General features: G+C 50.2%; 1 protein-coding gene across 6 annotated transcripts in view; it reads right to left on the bottom strand.

Annotated features, from left to right (window-relative positions):
- The window catches only part of CUNH4orf50 (chromosome unknown C4orf50 homolog), a 120,129-nt gene that overhangs the window by 94,362 nt on the left and 4,899 nt on the right, over positions 1-20,868 (bottom strand). For 4 of the 6 annotated variants that reach the window (XM_037742219.1, XM_037742218.1, XM_037742220.1 and 1 more), the window contains one exon: positions 14,618-14,756. The exons of 1 other annotated variant lie outside the window; for it this stretch is intronic. In XM_037742219.1, the coding sequence (XP_037598147.1) occupies positions 14,618-14,756 (139 nt within the window). Of the gene's footprint in view, positions 1-10,835; positions 11,376-14,617; positions 14,757-20,868 lie in introns of all 6 variants that reach the window. One more of the 6 variants, XM_037742222.1, reaches the window with a different exon arrangement.

Raw genomic sequence — 20,868 nt, 5'->3', positions numbered from 1 at the left:
GTGCCTGCACCTGGAGGGCCTGGGCAGCAGCATCCTGTCCTGACAGCCCCCTGCCTGCACCTGGAGGGCCTGGGCAGCAGCATCCTGTCCTGACAACCCCGTGCCTGCACCTGGAGGGCCTGGGCAGCAGCATCCTGTTCTGACAGCCCCCTGCCTGCACCCGGGGGGCCTGGCTGGCCGCTGCACCTGTCTACATGCTCCCCTCTGGCTTCCACTGCCTCTTGTCTTTATGCATTTGGTTCCCATTCGACCAGAATTACACACTTTGTTAGTTGCTTAAAATCAACATTGGAGTGAGAGGAAAAAGAGAAAATGAAAGAGAGAAAGAAGCCATCCAAGAAAGGAAGAGCAAGAGCGTGAATGACAAAGGAAAAGGAGAGGGAATAGGAAAGAAGAAGGAAGAGGCAGAAATTCAAAGTGAAAGCAGGAGGAGACAGAAGTCGAAGGAAAGAGAAAGGACCAGATAAGCAGAAAGGGAGGAGGCTGGGGAGGCAGCATGGAGGCCACTGCGCAGCTCAGAAGGCAGAAATGGTCACCGGTGCTGTCTTTTTTGGATTTTGTGGTCATAACCACGCTGACTTCAATGCAATTCAACAAACTCTTGCTGAGCACCTACTATGTGGCAGGCCCTGATGTGGAGCTGGGACACAGCCATGGATAAACACACCCAGATCCCTGCCTCAAAATGTTGCCCATTGTCTAGCTTACCCCCTTCATGTCACAACAGATGAAAGCAGTACTCAGAGAGGGTGAGTCACTTGTCCAAGGTCACACAGCAAGCTAACGGGAGAACAGGAGCAGAGCTCAGGTTTCTAAACCTGATCTAGAACTTTCTCTCTCCCTGCCTTGCTCTATCAGTCCATCCTATGGTTCAACCCTCAAGAAAACATTTGCCTGTAACCTAGTCTGGACTTGGCTTTAATGTGCAATCATAAGCAAAAAGAAGAAAATGAAGAATACCAGGATATCCAGACATAAACAGTAACGTGTTAGAGGCCCTTCTGGGCTTTTTCCTATGCATAGACATTTTCCTATGCATAGACATCGTGAAAGTTCTATTTATACAAAATGTAAATTTTCACTTTGTGAGTTTTGCATTTAATGACATAGAAAGCTCATTTCTCTACAAGATCTTCTGCAGTGTGGATTTTATAGCTACCTAATATTCTCTGCTGTAAGGGATAGGAAAAAAGGGAGGCGGAAAGTTCCAGATAAAATCAATTCCCTCTTACTGGGCAGTTGAGTGTTTACAATTTTTACCAGCTATCAGCAGAGCCGAGATAAACATGGCTGCACATAACCTTCTGCGCCCTCTGACCACGTTTTGGATACGTTTGTGGAAGTCACATGGCTGAGACTCGGCATAAACCTTTTGAAATGCGTTTAATACTTACTGGCCGACAGTTCTTCCAAAGATAAGCGTTCATTTATACTCCTGATAGCTCAAACGCTGCCCAGCCGCAGGTCCTTTTCACCTCTGACAGACGTACGGGAGAAAATGGAATTCTGAGGTTTTTCTCATTGGTGTTTATTTTGTAACTTAAGGGAGCTGACCATGTTTTTTTAATAAGGCCACTGGCCATTTTGTGCTTTCTTTTATATTATTTGCATGTTCATCCCTTTCGCCTGTTTTACTTGTTGACGTTATTAACACTGTTTTTTTTTTTTTTAAGCTCCTGCTTGCTGCTGGAGTGAAAAACAAATGCGCAATATGCCGTTCTGCACAAAAGCAAGCGGTGAGCAAGGCTGCCTGGAATTCGCCCAGCAACAAAGAGATTCACGTAGCTGCCACCAGGCGTCACTCTATGCACACCGCCAGAGCCCATCCAGGCACTCCTAAATCCCCTGACATTGATCGTGGTCTCGGCTGTGGGATGACAGTGGACAAAGACTTTTTAAGAGCCTGGGTTTTCATCTGTCTGCACAAGCATTTCTAGGACCCTCCAGGCCAGGCACAGCCCTGGGCCACCCTCTGCCGTAGCATCATCGTCATGTCATCTCCCCTGTAAGCTTTTGGAGAGCAAGGTGCATGCCCGGCTCACTGCACCTGGGACGTGCCAGGTGCCCAGTGCACACTGACAGGAAAGCATTCATACCCATCTGTAGATAAGCCATGTTTGTCTTGCCAACTATGAATGGTTTTTATTTCCTTTTATTCTGAGCAGAAACCCTGTCCCCAAACTCCTCCCAAGTCAGGGTTTGTCTTTGCAGTGGTCCGTTCCTCTGCGGATCAGGGTTCCAAGTGACTTTCTCTAAAACATATGACCCCAGGCAAGTTATGGGACTCCTCCAGACCACAGGTTTGGGGATGGGCACTGCCCCGGCCGTCTTGCAGAGTCCATGAGTTCCTGTCTAGGAAAGTGCTTTGTGACCATGAAGCAGAGAAAATACATTCTTATAATGACCGCCCTCGCCACAGTGCACACCATGGCTCCCAGAGCACATCAGACATAACTGAGGGACAGTTGCCGGTGATGCCCAGCCTATGTCTCCTTTCAGACGCTGCTGCTTCCACTTTCTTGGGCAAGTGACTTTACCTCTCTGCCTCAGTGTCCTCCTCTGCAAAATGAGAATCAATAACTGTATCGCCTCATAAGCTTGTTGTGGGGAATGCAAAACATTACCACGCTGGGCAGGCAATAAACACTCCAAAGGCTGATGAATGTCAGCTTTCGTGATGATTTTCGATCTGTGGCACACATCTCTGGGACTAGACCCTCCCCGCCATTTCCCCATTTCTATGCCTCACTTCCCAGCACTGCCACTGTGCAGCCGTCCCTTCAGCCAGAAGCTTCCTTTTCCCGTGGGCAGTGGAGCAAATAGCTTCCCTGATGCACCAGGTCACTCACTCATCAAGCATGTCACAGCTGGCGGCCAGGAGCTGTGAACGGAGCTGAAGTGAACCAGTTGGGATGATGAGGGACACACAGCTGAGGGCATGGGCATCTGGGCACAGTGAACATCAGGGCCACCAGAGGCAGCTCATGTCACCATGGGGGCACTGAGGTGACGTGGGATCAGGGAAGTCTTCCAGGAGGAAGCAACATTCTCACCAAATAAAGAAAGTAACAAGGCTTTCCAAGCCACCTGGGGGGTGAGCCCTAGAAGCTTCTAGACGCAGGGAAGGCTTACAAGGCAGAAGAGCCTGCACATTCAGGGACCTGCAGCTCAGTGTGACTGAAGTGCATGCAGGGGACTGGGCCTGAAGGAGCAGGGCACCAGGGGCCTTAAGTGCTGTGGACAGGAGGCTGAACCTGATCCTGAGGCAGCAGGCAGCCATGCGGGGGTGCTTCTGGGAGGGATCCTTGGCAGTCACCACAGTTGTCCAGAGCAAGGTGCTGAAGACCTGTGTGTGGCTCCTGGTCCTCCTGAGTCTCTAGAGCCCAGTCCTTTGAAGATGCACTGGAAACCTTGGGAAGCCACATAGTGTGCGACGCTCTCTGGACTCCACGACTTCATAGATGTGCAGAGGCCTGGAAGCCACAGCCACGGGCCACTGAGGCTCATGCAATTTCCACCAAGACACAGAGGGCCACATCTGGCTTTGCAGTTTCTTTATCGATGGGTTCCAGCACTTTAATTTTTAAGTTCCAGGCTGCATTCAACCTGAGAGCTGGTGGCTGGCTGGTACGTCTGATTCCCCAGCAGATCTCTCAGGAGGAATTAATTCTTTCTCTCCAGGCAGCCCTTTTTGACCCCAAGATGCTCTTTGTGGGCCATCAGCTTTCCTCTGAGAGGTGGACAGAGCCTGGCAGCCTTGTCTCATGCTGTGGCCTGGGTCCAGCCCCCATTCCTCCCCCCGCGACCCACAGACTCCACAGGTCTCCTTTCTCTGCCCCTAACCCCTTCATCTGATCTGTTTTGTCATCCTGTGGGCAGGGTCTTGTCTCATTCCCCAGCCCCTCTACTGAGCTCAGACCTGAGCCAAGCACACCATGTGGATACCGTCAAATCCTGACTGTTGACCTGCCCACCGGGGTTTACTGAAGGAACAGGGCGTGGTGTTTATAAGCACAGCTATGGGATCAACCCACCAAGGAGCAAATCCTGATCCTACCATGTCATGATCTGAACTTTCACGTGTTCCCAAAACTCATCTGATAAAACCCAAATCCCCAAAGGATGTTATCAGGAAGCAGTGGTGAGTCCCCTTCAAGGGCAGGAGAGACCCCCCTCCGTCACCCCAACCAAAAGTTAAAGCAAGCGACACCAGAAATACAAAGGCTATAATAAAATGAATACACGCACACATACAGCCAAAGAAAGCCTCTTGCTAATCAACATTTTCCCAACCTGATTTTTCAAGGGCCGTGGTTTCAGATTGCTAGAAGGCAGAATCAGTGATTACCCAATGATTTTTTTTTTTTTTTTTTTGAGACAGTCTCGTTCTGTCATCCAGGCTGGAGTGCAATGGTGCAATCTCAGCTCTCTGCAACCTCTGCCCCAGGTTCAAGTGATTCTCCTGCCTCAGCCTCCCAGGCAGCTGGAATTACAGGCACATGCCACCATGCCTGGCTAATTTTTGTATTTTTAGTAGAGACGGGGTTTTACCATGTTGACCAGGCTGGTCGCTTTAGGTCAGCAGTTTGTACCAAATGATATTTTATGCTAAAAATATTATCCAGTGTTCCTTCAGCAGAGTCCTGCAATCACTCTCTCTTGGGTTCTTCCCTCTGATGCCACCAGGGAGACAAGTGCCACTATTTCTCATCCAGTAGAAATCCACAGGGGATGTGGCACGTCCCAGGACTAGTGTCCTAAATGAGCCCAGAAATCAGATCATCTGCTTTGCACCCTCACAGGGCTGAAAAGGGGCCTGAAATCACACAGGTTCCAATAACTGAGAGTCGGTGCCATCTTCCTCCCTCCCTCCTTGCAGTTAATGAATATTCACCCAGCACCTCTTCCATGCCTAGGACTATGCTGGAGCTGGGAATGCAACAGAAAATAAAGAGAGCAGGGCCTGTCTTGCAAGATGCTTTTTTGGTGGAAGTAAATGAATTAACATATAAATGTATAGCACATCAGTGTACCTGTGGCACTCAGCAGACACTGGGACGGCAGAGGGCACCCCACCCAGCCCTGCCTCGGGAGGCTCAGCCAGTACTGACAGCAGAGCCCGTGAGGGTCCCAGGAGGACGGAGGAGGCTCCTGGGGACAGGGAATACCTGGAGGAGGAGAAGAGACCATAAGTTGTCATCTGCCACGTAACTTTGTGGAGTGGGTTGGCTTGAGTCTTCCCAAAAGATATGGTACCTGAGACTATGACCTTAGTTGAAAATAGTGTCTTTGCAGATGTGATCGAATTAAGGTGAGGCCAAACTGGACTAGACTGGATCCTAATCCAGTAAAGATCTGATGTCCATATAAGAAGAGAAAAGACACAGAGACAGACACACGAAGGAAAGAGGCCAGGAGAGAGGGAGGCAGAGATGAGAGTGATGTGTCTGCAAGCCGAAGACTGCCAGGAGCCACCAGAAGCCAGGTGTGGCAAGGAACAGACTGTCCCCCAGAGCCTCAGGAGGAAGCACGGCCCCGCTGCCACCTTGATTTCCAACTTCCGGCCTCCAGACCTGGGAGAGAATAAATGTCTGCAGTTTTAAGCCAGCAGGTTTGAGGTGCTTTGTTACAGCAGCCCCAGAAAACTAACACCCTGTGCCTTGCCTGTTCCCTGAGGATGCACCCTGCAGCCCTGGGGATACCCCGGGTAACCTGGCCCTTACCTGCAGCAGTTAGCTCCAGCCAGGTGGGCACACCTTGCCTACCGCTGTCACACTCTGTGACTGGCTGAGGCCCCTGCTGCCCACTCAGGCAATGCTCTGCTGCCCCAGTGCTTCCTCCCTCCAGGTGGCTCAGAACCCTGGCAGCCTGGCTCAGGGTCACTGCTGGTACAATCCCCCACTCTTGGAGAGCGGCTCTCAGCTGCATGAGCAGCCAAAGCTGCCTCTGGGAAACTCCCAACCTGGGAGGCTGGGTGGATGTGAAAGGAAAGGCAGGGAATGGGAATTACATTGGGGCCTCGCTCCTTGGTTGTGTGACATGGGGCAGGAGCCTTTTGCCTCCTCTGTGAAGCAGACAGGAGGACACACCTACCTGGCTGTGTTGCTTGTGGATTAAGTGAGTAACAGGTGGGCAGCTTCCAAGATGAAAGTCAGCCCCTTTCCCTTGACCCCCTCTCACATCCCAGGTCTTCTGCTAGCCAGGGGGCTTCACCCAACTGCTCTGCCCTGCAGCAGACCTAGGTGAAGGTTCTCAGTTCCTCAGCCCAGAGAACTGCCCCCAGATGGCCCTTCGCACAAAGCCACTGCAGTTCTCTCAGTCCTCCCAGCCCATCCACAGGCTGCTGGGACACAGGAGCTGGTGACCACAGGCCCCGTCCACCCCGAGGACCTGTCGGCCTGTGCTCCCCCAGCCACTCCAGCAGCTCAATGGTGACAAATCACACTCACATCTAACCTACTCCAATCCAGGATAAACAAATAAATCTCAGGGAAAACAAGAAGCCAAGAGAAAGAAAATTACAATTTAGGTAGTGAGGGTGATTTACCCAACATCCTACTAGATGACCACAAGCCCAAGAAGAGATGATGAGGAAGGTGGCAATGGTGATGGTGATGGTAATAGGGATGATAGTGGTGATGGTGATGATGATGATGTGATGGTAATGATGGTGGTGGTGATGATGTGATGATGGTGATGATGGTGATGGTGATGATGTGATGATGGTGATGATGGTGATGGTGATGATGTGATGATGGTGGTGATGGTGGTTGTGGTGATGGTGGTGATGGTGATGATGGTGATGATGATGGTGATGGTGTTAGTGATGATAGTGATGACAGTGATGGTGATGATGATGATGTGATGGTAATGGTGGTGGTGGTGATGATGTGATGATGGTGATGATGGTGGTGGTGGTGATGGTGGTGATGGTGATGATGGTGATGATGGTGGTGATGGTGATGATGATGGTAATGATGATGGTGGTCAGGATGATGTGATGGTGATGATCTTGGTGATGATGATCATGATGGTGATGATGATGGTGGTGATGATGTGATGGTGATTATAATAGTGATGATGGTGATGATGATATGATGGTGATGCTGATGGTGATGATGTGATGGTGATGGTGATGATAGTGGTGATGGTGATGGTGATGGTGATGATGGTGATGATGATGGTGGTGATGGTGATGATGATGGTGGTGATGGTGATGATGATGTGATGGTGATGGTGATGGTGATGATAGTGGTGATGGTGATGGTGATGGTGATGGTGGTGATGGTGATGATGATGGTGGTGATGGTGATGATGATGGTGGTGATGGTGATGGTGATGGTGTTCAGGATGATGTGATGGTGATGATGATCATGATGGTGATGATGATGGTGGTGATGGTGATGATGATGTGATGGTGATGGTGATGGTGATGATAGTGGTGACGGTGATGATGATGGTGGTGATGGTGATGATGATGCTGATGATAGTGGTGATGGTGATGATGATGGTGATGATGGTGATGATGATATGATGATGTGATGGTGATGGTGATGATGATGTGATGGTGATGGTGATGATAGTGGTGACGGTGATGATGATGGTGGTGATGGTGATGATGGTGATGATGATGTGATGATGTGATGGTGATGGTGATGATGATGTGATGGTGATAATGATGATGGTGATGATGTGATGGCGATAGTGATGGTGATGGTGGTGATGGTGATGGTGGTGACAATGCTGACAGTAACAGAAGCTAGATTAGATTGATCATCAAAATACACTGGCACTGAGCTAAGAGCTTTCCCTCCACTTTCTCATTTCATCCTCACACCCACACCAGGATGCACTATTATTATCACTGTCCCAGTATTAATCCCATTTCACACTTGGGAAAGTAAGGCACAGAGAATTTAGGAACCTGCCTGAGGGTGTCTCAGCTGGTAGGAGGCAGAGCTGTGCTGGAATCCTCCAACATCTCCACTCACATTCCTACCTGCACCTCTGAGCCTGAGCATCTTGCTCCACTCCAGTGTTGAAGGCTCAGCATTCTACACCCCACAGATTCCTGAGTTGCAACCCTGTTTTCTCAGCTACTCCGCCGATGAGAGGCTGAGGCAGAAATGGCTGGGGATCACATATAATGGGCAGTTTAGGGAGCTTTCAAGGAAAGTGTGACTGTGCAGGCCAGCCTACAGTGCGGGCTTGAAAGCTGAGCCCCGCGTGAGGTGCAGTTCCCCTGGGCCACTGGGACTTTTAGCAGAGGAAGCATGAAACCTTGAGAAGGTCACAGGCACACACCGACAAGGAGCCGGTGAGCTGATGGCATAGAATCGACTAAATCCAGCCACTGTTGCTGCCCCAAGCTCCTCAGTAACAAACTCTGACCCCAGGACCTCGACCTCCAGGCAGCAGGCAGGAGTCATGGCTCGGCTCTGGCCGTGTCCTTTTGCTCCTGGGATACTTAGCAGCTGGTGCCTGTGGTGACCTCACTTAACCTCCCTGGGTCTCAGCTTCTCCATCTGTTCAGTGGGTAAACAGCACCTGTCTCACAAGGCAGCCCTAAAGATTACATGAGAAGACAGAGTGGCCAAGACATGAGCAGGTACTTCCTAAATGCACAGGTACTTGTGCTTTCTCCCAAATAACCATCTTGAAGAAATAGCAGGCAGCTATTTCTGAGAAGTGTCACTGTGCACAGGAGCCTCCAGTGCAGCCTTGAAAGCCAAGCCCCATGCGAGGTGCAGTTCCCTAGGCCACTGGGACTTTTACAAGAGGAAGATAGAATGAATGGAGAGATTGGGAGGACTTAAAGTAAGACTTTAAAGTCTAAAGTCTTAAGTGTAGGAAAATTACAGAGAGTAATTTTAAATGACAATTTCCATCTATGCACAATTTATTTTCCAAAATCACAACAAGATGCCAATGCTATACACTTTGTTTTCCTTTTATCTGATGAACATAAAGAAGAAGAACAAACAGGAAATGTACAAGAGCAAGAACAGGAGGATAAAACAGTACAAATGTCAACTCTGACCACGAATAACGCCATTACTAAGCTAACTGGAACAAGACACACATCACTATCCTGAGAAAATTCAGACCACTTAAGGTTCCAGGTAGTTTTAAATGGATTGTCCAGGTTTGAAGATAAATTTTATTTCAAAAAAATGAGTAATCTTCTTTGGGCTAAGGTTGCTCACTCATTTTTCCTTAAATGCAAATTGAGCCACAGGGGAGAGGCCGGCTCTGGACCTCTTTGCAGGAGCTGAGTTAGTGTTTCCATTGCCGAAGGCAGGCTGCTACAGCGGAGACGATAACGTTTGCACTCACATCGAATTTTGAACACATTCCAGTTCAGTCCCTTAATAGCTGGGTGACAACAGCTAAAATATGCTGTCCTCTGAGCCTCAGCTTCTTCAAACACAAAAGGAAGATGCTAATGCCACCTGCCGCCATAAGCATTAAATGAAATAACGTCTTTGCAAACACCCAGTACAGAGCCGAGCACATGGCAGGAATACACAAAATGCAAGCTTCTACTCTCCGCTCAGTCGAGTGAATCAATACATGTCCAGCCTGCCCTCCAGGGTTTAAGAAGCTTGCCCAAGGTCACACAGCAAGTAAATATGCAAACCATAAGGGGACCCTACCCTGCATGCTCTCTACTCCACCATCCTGGGGCCCTCCTGGGGCTGCTATGGGGACTGAGGCCACAGAGACCATCACACCTGGACCCTGCCCTCAAGGAGCTCACAGTCTAAAGAGGGAAAACTGAAGATGCATGCACAGAACTGCCACCAGGGAACGTTGTCACCTTTGGTGCTACAGGTGAAGTGGGAGAAGTGGTGTCTGCTTCCAGAGGAGAGGGACTGGACTTCCCAAGCACATAAGAGTCCCATGGCACAGCACGTTGACGATCTTGTCTATGGCAGGGCCTGACCCTCATCAGGGACGAATTGGATGGTGGACGGATGGATGGACAAGAGCGAGTGGACAGTGAGGGATACAAGGTGGCTGGCTGGCTGCCTGGCCAGTGGGCAGTGAGGTAGATAGATGAACAGGTGGGGTGGTGAGTGAGAAGATGATGGAACGTGGGTAGACAAGTGGGTGGGCGAGTGCTAGGGTCTGAATGGTTGTCTTTCCTCTACCAAATATATGTTGAAACTCGAATCCCTGATGTGAGGTTGTCAGGCGGTAGGGTCTTTGGGAGGTAATCAGGTTGTAACAGTGGAGGCTTCATGGATGCAATTAGCCCCCTTACTGATTAGTGCGCCAGAGAATTCCCTCTCCCTTCTGCCCTGTGTGAGGACCTGGTGAGAAAGCACCGTCTGTGAACCAGGAAGCAGGCCTTCCCCAGACACCAAATCAGCTGGTGCTTTGATCTTGGACTTCCAGCCTCCAATGTGAAAAATAAGTTTCTGTTGTTTATAAGCCACCATCTATGGTATTTGTTATAAAAACCCAAACAGTTGAACAGGTGGTTTAGTAAGTGGATTCATAGGTGGCCGGATGGACGAGCAGGTGTTAGGATGAATGGGAAAATGATGGTGGGCAGGTGGGCGAGTGTTTGGATAGTTGGATGGTGGATGATGGGCAAGTGGGTGCATCAGAGGATGGACAGCTGGGTGGACATGGTTGGTGAATGGGTAGCGAGGTGCAGTGAATGAGTGTGTGAGTTTAGATGGGAGGGTGGGTGGGGAGGCAGGTGGATGCAGTGAAGGACGAAGGACAGGGCTGGCAGGGTTGGATGGGTGCATGACTTGACCAAGTGGCTGGAGGAGAACAAGAAAAGCAAAAGATCACTCCTGCCCTGGGTTCCGGCCACTTACCAGGCTGCAGTGACCAGCAGGGACCTGGGCTCCCAGCTCCTCTCGCAGGCACTGGTTCTGCTGGGCGAGGTCCTCCACCTGGCCCTGCAGGTCAATCTCCGACAGCTTCAGTCCGTAGATGCAGCAGCGCAGCTCCTCCAGCTGCCCGCGGAGCCGGCGCTCGGTGGCTCGCTGCTCCCGCAGCCTGCGCGCCGCCTCCTCCCGCTCGCGCTCGCTGCGCTCGGCCCTCGCCTGCAGGGCGCGCAGCTCCGCAGCCGCCTCCAGGGCGCCCTGGGGGCCCGGGGCCGCTGTGTCCCACTGGGCCAACAGGAGGCCCGCGGCGCGGCAGAGGCGCCGCACGTCGTGCTCCAGCCTCTGCACCTGCGCCCGCAGAACGCGCTCCTGCTCGCGCACCAGGACCAGCTGGCGCCGCTCGGTCCGCCGGCAGCGCTCCAGGGCCGCCACCTGCTGCCCCAGTGCCTCGTCCTTGCGCCGCAGCCGCTCCCGCAACCGCCGCAGCCGGCACCGCTGCCGCCTGGCCAAGCTCTCTTTCTCCCGGACCTACAAGTTGGCGGTGGATGAGGGTGTCAGCAAGCTCGAAGGACACACCGCGGCTCACACTGATCCTGTCTTGACTTAACATTTCCGTATTTCGTGCCTGGTGCGTTTTTGCATTTTGTGCATTAAAATAGTGCATCAAAGTATTATCTCTGTTTTGGCAGCCTCTTAAATTTCGCACGGGAGCTAAGTGTCTCTGTCACCTCATCTATCCCAGTCTGGGCCCTGCACCCTCAAGAGCTCCCTGAGTTCTGGAAGGGAGCTGTGCAGGCGGCAGGATGGCCATCAGCGAGCACACACCTGAGGACCACTGGAGATGTCCAGATACTCAATATGTCCGCACCTGCGTGCACACAGCTGCTCCCAAGTGTCCCACTTCCACCCCAGCACTGCCCAGAGATCCTCATTTCACACCTACAGGGTCAATCCCTAGCCCAGCCAGGGTCACAACACCAGTGTCACAGCAGCTGTCATGACTGTGGACACTCCACCTGGAGGGAGCAGCATTACTAGCCTGCGGGACACTCAGAAGTGGCTTGCATATCACGCAGCTAAAATTCACTGTGGCCAAGATGCTGAACACCTTGTATCTGACTCAGCCCTTTTCTTTTTCATCTGGCCACCCGCCTGGCCAGAGAACACATCTGCCTCCTCCCACTCATGGGCTGTGAGCTGGACTGGGATGCAACATTCACTACGAAAATTAGAGCCGTTGGCTACTTTTCAGAATTAATTCAAGCAAACAGATAGAACTGCCCCTACATTAATCTTTCTTTCAACTGCCAGCACTTGCTGCTGCTCTTTTGCCAGGGAGCTTCCAGAAAACAAAAACAAGCTAAGAGCAGACATGAAAGAGGAAACCTGGGAAAAGCTCAGACAGGCTTCGTTTGATAGTTCTGGGGAATGTGGGGCAGATAAAAGCTGGGGTCAGATTCCCTGGGAGGAGAATTCTCCTGGTCTTCCTGAAGGCATGAATTCTGTGATGAGCTTTGCACGGTGCCTGGTGGAGGACTTTCAGAGCCTGGAAAGTCTGCCTTTGGCAGCTTTTAGAATGACGGCAGGTCACTACAGAAACAAGGCATCTTCATGTGCAAACGCTTACTGGAAACATTGATAGCAACAAAGCAAAGCTGCCATTTGGTACATACAGGTGCGAAGGGCATGGAAAACTCCCTCATGCACTCCTGCAAAAGTCACTTCAAAATACGGATGTTTGCAGTGAGAGATTTAGGGCTAGAGGGTTGGGGGCAGGGTGGTGGCCGGGCCAAGTGGCAACCGAGAGACCCTATCACTGTGAACATCTGCTGCCCATCTGGAAATGGGGTTATGCAACGGGTCTTTCCCAGGTGCACACACAGCACATGAGACATTTAACAAGAGGACCTGTTGGAAAAGGGCTTAGTGTCACCCTGCAGAAACTGCTGGTCCCTGCAGTAGCTTTCACTCCCTGACAGCATGCCCCTTGCTGTCACCCTCATCCTTTACCCCCCGTCACACTGTGAACATCATGACAGGGCTGGGTCACATTCACCTCGGAAATCCTACATGCACACAGGCATGGCTCCAAAAGCATCTATGACAGTATTTTCCACAGAGGCATCACATCAGTGGCGGTGGAGTCCCGCACAATGCCACTATACTGAAGTTAAAAACGCCCCTCAGGATGGTAATTATGAGTGCTATGAGCCAAGGAGGAGAAGTAACTTGATTCTCTGCACCTGAAGTTCAGTATCGAGGGGGAAAAATTCCACTCCGACATCTCCCTAGCAATTCAGGGACTATTTTCAATTTAATTGGAATCCTTATCATTCCACGTCACTTCTATTTCACCCAAGATGTGTGTCAAGTGCTTTCCCAGCTTTGTTGACAGTTTCCCACTATAAGAAACACGCATGAAACAGCCCTGAACGTCACGCCCGCTATACACACACCTGTGTACAGTTGAAACAAGTTTCTCAAAACAGCACTCCCTCTAGCACAGGCACTGTGCTTTTATATTTCTTAGTCTGTTTTGATTTTTAAGTGCCGGTTGTGAGACTCTGAATCAATCTCACATCCCGTAGGTGGGTTGCAACCTGCAGTTTGAAAATCTCTGGCTGCATTTTAAGTAGCAGCAAACTAAAACAGGCTGCCTCCAGGGACCGCTGGGTACCGCATGCAGCTACCTTGGAGTTTTGTGGGTTTTGCCTCTGCAGCCTTTCCTAAAAGCGGCTTGCTCTCCAGCCCCCATCATCCTCCCCCTGGAAAATTTCAGTAATGGTTAATAATTATAAAAGCAGATAGTGTCATTTAAATACCTACTGTTGTGAGTGTTTTACATGTATCAACTCAGCCCACATGATATCATTCCCACTTCACAGATGAGGAAACTGAGGCCCAGAGAGTTTAAGTCACTTGCCCAAGGTCACACAGCTAGTGAGTAGCAGAGCCAGGGTTTGGCTCCAGGCTTCTGCCTCCAGAGCCCCCGCCCTTAACTGCCCGCTGTTTCTCCAGTAAGCTTTTGAACGTCTCCCCCTGCCTCTGCCATCTCTCTCTCCCATGCAGGGAGAGTGGCATCCCCCAAATGACCGTCTGACCCTGAGGCTTCCCAATTTAAGTCCCCTAAAGCTTGTTCCCCAGTGTCTTCACAATTGGGCCATGCAGTGGAGTTGGCCACCTGGCCCCTCTGGAACTTTCCCACTCACCCACTCTGTCCCTTGCACGGTGACACCCTCTGTGTCCTCCCACACCTCTGTGCTACGGCCCATGCTGTCACCCACGCCTCACATGCCCTTCCCAGCAAGGCCCAGCTCACATGGCTCCAGCTCGCTGTAGCTCTCCTCAAATCCCCCAGCCCCTTGAACACACGCCATGGGGGATCCCACACTCCCCCACGGCACCCCACGTCCAGGTTTAGAGTTATTTGTTTCTGATCAGCCTCCCCCATCTGCATAAGAGCTCCAGATGCCAGGAGTCCTGCATCAGCCAACTCCTGTCCTCAGGCTGTGGTCTGGCGCTGGGATACTCAGGCATAAGAGTTTCCAGCAAGTGTGCAGCCTCCACAGTCACAGCCCCCACCCTCGCATCCCTGCAAACCCCAGGCCCCGCAGTCGCTGCATGCATCGTGAACTTAGGATCTCTCTAACCCTCCTGCCTGGGCTCTTCCAGGCCCGCCCTATACTGTCTTCGCCCAACTGCACGGCTACTGAGTTCCCACAGCCCTGATGGACAGGAAAAAGGGACTGGAAAGGAGAAAGGAACAGTACCCGGCCGGCCAGCTCCCCCTGCAGCGCCGCCAGCTTCTCCTGGGCCTCGAGCCAGGCGCTTCTCTCCTGGGCCACGTGGGCACTCAGCTGGTCCACCTTCTGGAGGAGTTTCCTCTCTGACAGCTCCAGCTCCCGAATTCTGCAGCATGGAAAGCAGAAAGGCCCTTGCTCAGATTGTAGTCAACATGGCCTAAGCCTTTTTTTTTTTTTTTTTTTTTTTTTTNTTTTTTGAGACAGAGTTTTGCTCTTGTTGCCCAGGCTGGAGTGTAGTGGTGCAATCTCGGCTCACTGCTACCTCCGCCTCCCAGGTTCAAGTGATTCTCTTGACTCAGCCTCCTGAGTAGCTGGGATTATAGGCATGCACCACCACACCTGGGTAGTTCTTGTATTTTTAGTAGAGATAGGGTTTCACCATGTTGGACAGGCTGGCCTTGAACTCCTGACCTCAGGAGATCCATCCACCTCGGCCTCCCAAAGTGCTGGGATTACAGGTGTGAGCCACCGCACCAGGCAGCATGGCCTAAGACTTTTGCAGATACCAGGGCCAAATTACTATTTTTTTTTTTTTTTTTTTTTTTTTTTTTTTTTTTTTTTTTTTTTTTTTTTTTTTTTTTTTTTTTTTGTCATTTGGCCAATTCGATGTTCTGACAAGATTACATTTTATATAATATTCATGCACATAGTTCTAAAGATTATCCACAATGCTTCAAAGACATCATTTGAACAATTAGGTACCATGCATCAGAAATCTTCAGTGTCTTCACACGAAGCCAGTAATTGCAAATTCAAGTAATGCCAAATTAGAGTGCCCGAGCCTGAGCCATTTAGGCTAAGAGCTTTAACTCAGTGGTTTCAATGAATCCTCACATTACCAGCCTGCAGGTGGGTTCTGCTACCCCAACTTCACACATGAAGAAACAGGATCAGAGGGGGCAGACATTTGCCCAAAGTCACACAGCATTATAGAATCGAGTCAGTCTCACTTCTGGACTCAGCCTTGTCACCTTCTGCTCTGCTGTCTCCCATTTTAGCTACATTCTTATAAATCTAAGGCAATGATAGAAATTCAGAAAAAGGTTTCTGCAACTGAAAAAAAATTAATCTCCGCATTACTTATTCTCCCAGGTGAGATGCCAGAAGTGGCTTAACTGTCTATTAGGAATGGCTAAGTCACAGGGAGGCTTTGTATGGTCTTGCAGACACACTGGGGCTATGTCACAGGCAGACATGAACCCAGATGGATGTAAACCCTGATTGCAGCATGTGAGAAAGAGACACGCACAGGATCAAGGGGAAACGTCCAAACAGAAAGCCTGGGCTCCTGGACCCATGGTGGGTGGTGGGGGGAGGCACTGCAAAGACGGGCCTGTCTGCCATGGTGCCTAGTTTCCAAAACCCCTTAATGTGCCAATCTTGCCTGTGTAATAGAAACCATGATACACACGAAAGTGCATTCACAGCCTCCATGCCTAAGTTCTGCACATCCTCACTCCTTCCCCAAGTCCACGCTGGGCACCTGCACATCCAGGACAGATACTGCTGCCCTGGGTGAAGACCTAGCTTTGCTGCTGGCTCTGTCATTCACCAGCCATAAGGGTCTTAACAGGGCTAGTCCAGCACGATGACCCTCAGTATCTTTATCTACAAAATCGAGGTCATTAACCTTGTTCAGCAGGCTGTCATGAAGATTAAATCACGTGATACATTATTATTACTAATAAGGCCAAGAGTCCCCTCTCCTATTCCAGTTCTCATGCCCTGAGGAAAGGTCTCAAGGGTGGCAGACAAGAGTGTGCTCTCAGCCAGGTGCGGAGGCTCACGCCTGTGATCCCAGCCCTTTGGGAGGCTGAGGTGGGTGGATCACGAGGTCAGGAGTTTGAGACAAGCCTGATCAACATGATGAAACCCTGTCTCTACTAAAAATACGAAGATTAGCTGGGCGTGGTGGTGCATGCTTGTAATCCCAGCTACTTAGGAGGCTGAGGCAGGAGAATCACCTGAACCCAGGAGGCGGACATGGAGGTGCAATGAGCTAAGATCGCGCCACTGCATTCCAGCCTGGGTGACAGAGCGAGATTCCATCTCAAAAAAAAAAAAGAGTGTGGATCATAATCAAGGTCCTTCCAATCTGGACCACAGTAGCAGCTCCAATTAGCCAGAGTCAGGCTGAGCACTTTCTGATGAGTTGTATGATATGGGGAGACTGGCCAAAAAAACCAAAAGCCTTTTTTTCTAGTTTATAGATTGGCCTATAACAATAAACATGCTAACAATATTTAATTCTCATACCATTCCTAATCTTAAACTAAGCAGAAAATGACAAATTTCACTTTGGCAGGGCAAATTATGACCCCAAGTTTATGTAGGCCCTAATCCCTGGAACCTATGGCTGTCACCTTAAAATGCAAGAGAGACTGCAGACGTGATGAGGGGAAGGATGGTGAGATGTGGATTTGGACCTGGATTATCTGGTTGGTCTCTAAGAGCCATCACAAGTGTCCTTGAGAGAGCGCGACAGAGAGGGCTGAGTCTCGGGACGGCCGTGTGGGCCCTGACACAGGACGGCACACAGCTGGCTCCAAAGACGGAGGCAGGGCCCGGAGCTCTGAATGCAGCTCTAGACTGGCGAAGACAAAGCAATGGATTTCTCCTCCAGCCTCAGAGAGGGCTTGGCTCCACCGACAGCTTGACTAGCCCAGGAAGACTGATTCCGACTTCTGGTTGCCAAGCTTGTGGTGGTGGTTACAGCACTCACAAATATGACACAGTGAAGTACCTGTTCCCTGATTAAACCAATGACGAGTGTGTTAAATATGAAAATGCAGTGCTGTACAGAGTGCTAGGAAAATAGTTGGCTCCGTCATGGCAGAGGGACACACGGGCCCACGTGGCTGCAGAGACATCTTCTGGGCCAGGCTGCCGGGGTTCACACAGCTAGGGTGGGGCCTTGGGTAAGTTGCAATCACCCAGTGTCTTCCTTTCCCCATCTATTCAGTGAGGATGACGCTCTCACTGTGTTTTTCGCACTGTCTAAGGATTAGTTATGTTAATACTTGTCAAGCCTGTGCACAGTGGCTTGGTGCCACACAAGTACTCAGTGAGTGCTTAGCTGTTATTAATTTGACTGCATTTAGGTGGCAAACAAATACGCAAACTGATAGTGCTATGAGGATGGGGGTGGGATTTCCTTCCTCAAATTTCTAACAAGGCTGTTACATTATTCTGAGAAGGAATACTTTTGTGCTTCAACTCTTTAACGAAAGTGAATCCAAGACATTCTACCAGGCTTTCACCCCGCCCCAGCTAGACCAAACACTGTGTCATCTGCCTGAAATCTGCACTCAGAACTGTGCCTTCAGCAGCCCTGGATCACGTAGCATTTCATCACCCCAGCCTTAGTTTCCTCATCTGTCCGGGGCGATGATGTCACTCTCTGCATCACAGGATCCAAGATGGTCAAGATGGGGCTGCTATGGGAGGGCCCATCCCTGGGCTAGCTCCCTTTTCTCCTCCCCCGCCCCTCGCCTGCAAGGCGGTATACCCCATCTTTAAAGAGAACAGAGGACTGAGCCCACATTCCCCCATAGGCCCGGCCACAGAGGCCCTTCCTCCCCACCGCTCATGGTGTCCCTCCGGGGCTCTCTGTCTCCCCCTCCCATGGAGGGGTCTCCTTTGGCCAGGCTTCCCTGCCTGTCTTCCTGGGGTCCACTGATCTTCTGTTTCTACCACCAACCTTTCTAGAACAGTTGAATGTACCATCCTGTATGGGCTATGCTGCTAGTCTTTCAGGTGGGGGCCCTGCCTTCCCCAGCTCTCAGCACCCAGGATTTCTGTTATGGGTTCAATGTGCCCCCCCAAAGTTCATGTGTTGAAGGCCTCACCCCCAGGTTCCTTAGAATGTGATTATATTTGGAGATAAGCTCTTTTAAAGAGTCAATTAAGTTGAAAGAAAGTCCTGAGCGTGGGCCCTGATCCAATCTGACTGGGGTCCTCATAAGAGATGAAGACGCAGGGACACACAGAGGGGCGACCAGGCGAGGACACAGGGCAGAGATGGACTCCACAAGCCAAGGAGAGAGGCCTCGGGAGAAGCTGACCCTGCCGACCCTCCATCTTGGGCTTCTGGGCTCCAGAAAGTGAGAAAATAAATTTTTGTTAAGTCACCCAAGTTTGCAAATAATATCATTTCATTATGACATTAATGAGGAAAAAAAGAAAAGATTCCCGGCCAGGGCCACAGTGTCTGTGGAGTTCGCCCCTTCTCCCCGTGTCTGCATGGGCTTTCTCAGGGTACTCTGGTTTCCACCCACATCCCACAGCGGAGCACGTTAGGTGAACTGGCATGTCGACATAGTCCCAGCCTGTGTGAGTGTGCGTGTGTGTGTGAATGTCCTGTCCAGGCTTTGCACCCTGAGCTGCCGGGAGAGGCCCTAGCCACCACCTGGGACGCTGACCTGGATCAATTGGGCAAACAATCATCTTACTTGTGTTTTTTTTTTTTTTTTTTTTTTTTTTNTTTTGTCTGTCTTAAATTTAAATTTGTTTGAGTCTTTCACATTTATTTCAGTGTTTAACATTAGAAGTGTTTGGGGTCTTTATTTCAAAGTTTGGTGATGTTTTGGTGACCTGAACAAGGAGAGGAACTTAAGCCTTGTTTGTGTCAATTAGCCTGTGATCAGATTAGTTTTGTGGACAGCCACGGTGGCTCATGGCTGTAATCCCAACACTTTGGGAGACTGAGGTGGGCAGATCGCTTGAGGTCAGGAGTTCGAGACCAGTCTGGCCAATATGGTGAAACCGTGTCTCTACTAAAAATACAAAAATTAGCTGGGCATGGTGATGAGCACCTGTAGTCCCAGCTACTTGGGAGGCTGAGGCAGGAGAATCGCTTAAACCCGGAAGGCAGAGGTTGCAGTGAGCTGAGATTGTGCCACTGCACTCCAGCCTGAGTGACAGAGTAAGACTCCATCTCAAAACACAGCAAAACAAAAAACAAATTGGTTTCGTTGTATGTTGCTTCACTTAGTCACAGTTTCCAAGAACCTATGGACAACATTCAGTGAGGACTTAACTGTACGTCGTCATGGCAACCCAGGCAAACTAACGTAACTTATTATGTGACTCTTGAAGGTTAAGTGCATTGCAGAATGAATGAAAGAATGGGCAATCACATAGAGTAACAGAATAATTTTTCTGATTTGTTAATTTCTTCATGCATAAAATTTTACCAAAAGGAAGAAAACTAAACCGCATGTTCATGCACATTCAATGGCCTGCCTTCACTGAAGCAAAGGCAAGTGAAGAAAATGAGCAAGTCCCACAAAAGCCCAAGGCACTTGCTGCTGGGATATGAGTTACCTGTCAGAATCCATCCCAGCCATCACTGCATGGGTTTCCTGATGTATATGCAAGCTTTCTCTTGCTGGCTTTCCTGATCTATATGCAAGGCCCCACCTCGTTCTGCCAGCCTGGGCGTGAAGACATCATCAGGAAAGAGGCTGGGCTTTAGAGAAAGACCTGGATTCAAATGCCCCACCTTGGGATCATGCCAGCTCCATCAGGCAAACAGAGCCCACACCAGGAAGTTCTATAGAGAGAAACGAATGCAGAGAGCCTATTCCGAAGATGATAGCAGAGTCCAAAGGCCAGACAGAGATAACAGGCAGCCTGATTTAGCAACTGCCAGAAGCCACTTCTGCCCCTGGGGCTGGACAGCCACACAGGGAAGAGATGATGCAGCCAGGACACCCAGTGGGACCTGGGACCACAGAGGAAGCCGAGAGTACTTATAAGTTATAGCCACAGTGGGAGATGTCACTGTGGGGACAAGACTGACTTTATTTTAAATGTGAGTCCAGCACGTGACTCCTGACTAACCCTGAGTCCACAAATGCCTCCAAGATGCGGAGTCGATGTATCTCATTATGTACAAACACCTATTCGTTGTGAGTTTCCTCCAAAACAACCCCTGTCATTGCAGAAACCATAGGCTGTGACACCCATGGCCACCTATGCATGCCTTCCAGAGCACATATGCTTTTCCCCAGGATATAAGCCCTGGGTTGGGGAAGGAAGGTTACCTGCGTGGGAACTGCCTATGACCATGCTTCCATCTGCAAGTTCCCCTTAAAAAATCACCCAAACCGACAAACTAGATTTGTCTGCCTCTTCCTTTGATTTCTGGGTTCCTTTCTGTGCTCTGGGTCACTTTGTATACACAGCCCTTTCACAGAACAGTCACCCAGAGCAGA

The sequence above is a fragment of the Cebus imitator genome, unplaced genomic scaffold, assembly GCF_001604975.1.
Source record: "Cebus imitator isolate Cc_AM_T3 unplaced genomic scaffold, Cebus_imitator-1.0 Scaffold117, whole genome shotgun sequence".
NCBI classification, from domain to species: domain Eukaryota; kingdom Metazoa; phylum Chordata; class Mammalia; order Primates; family Cebidae; genus Cebus; species Cebus imitator.
Note: the sequence above shows the minus strand (reverse complement) of the source record. Positions and strands in the feature narration are given on the sequence as shown.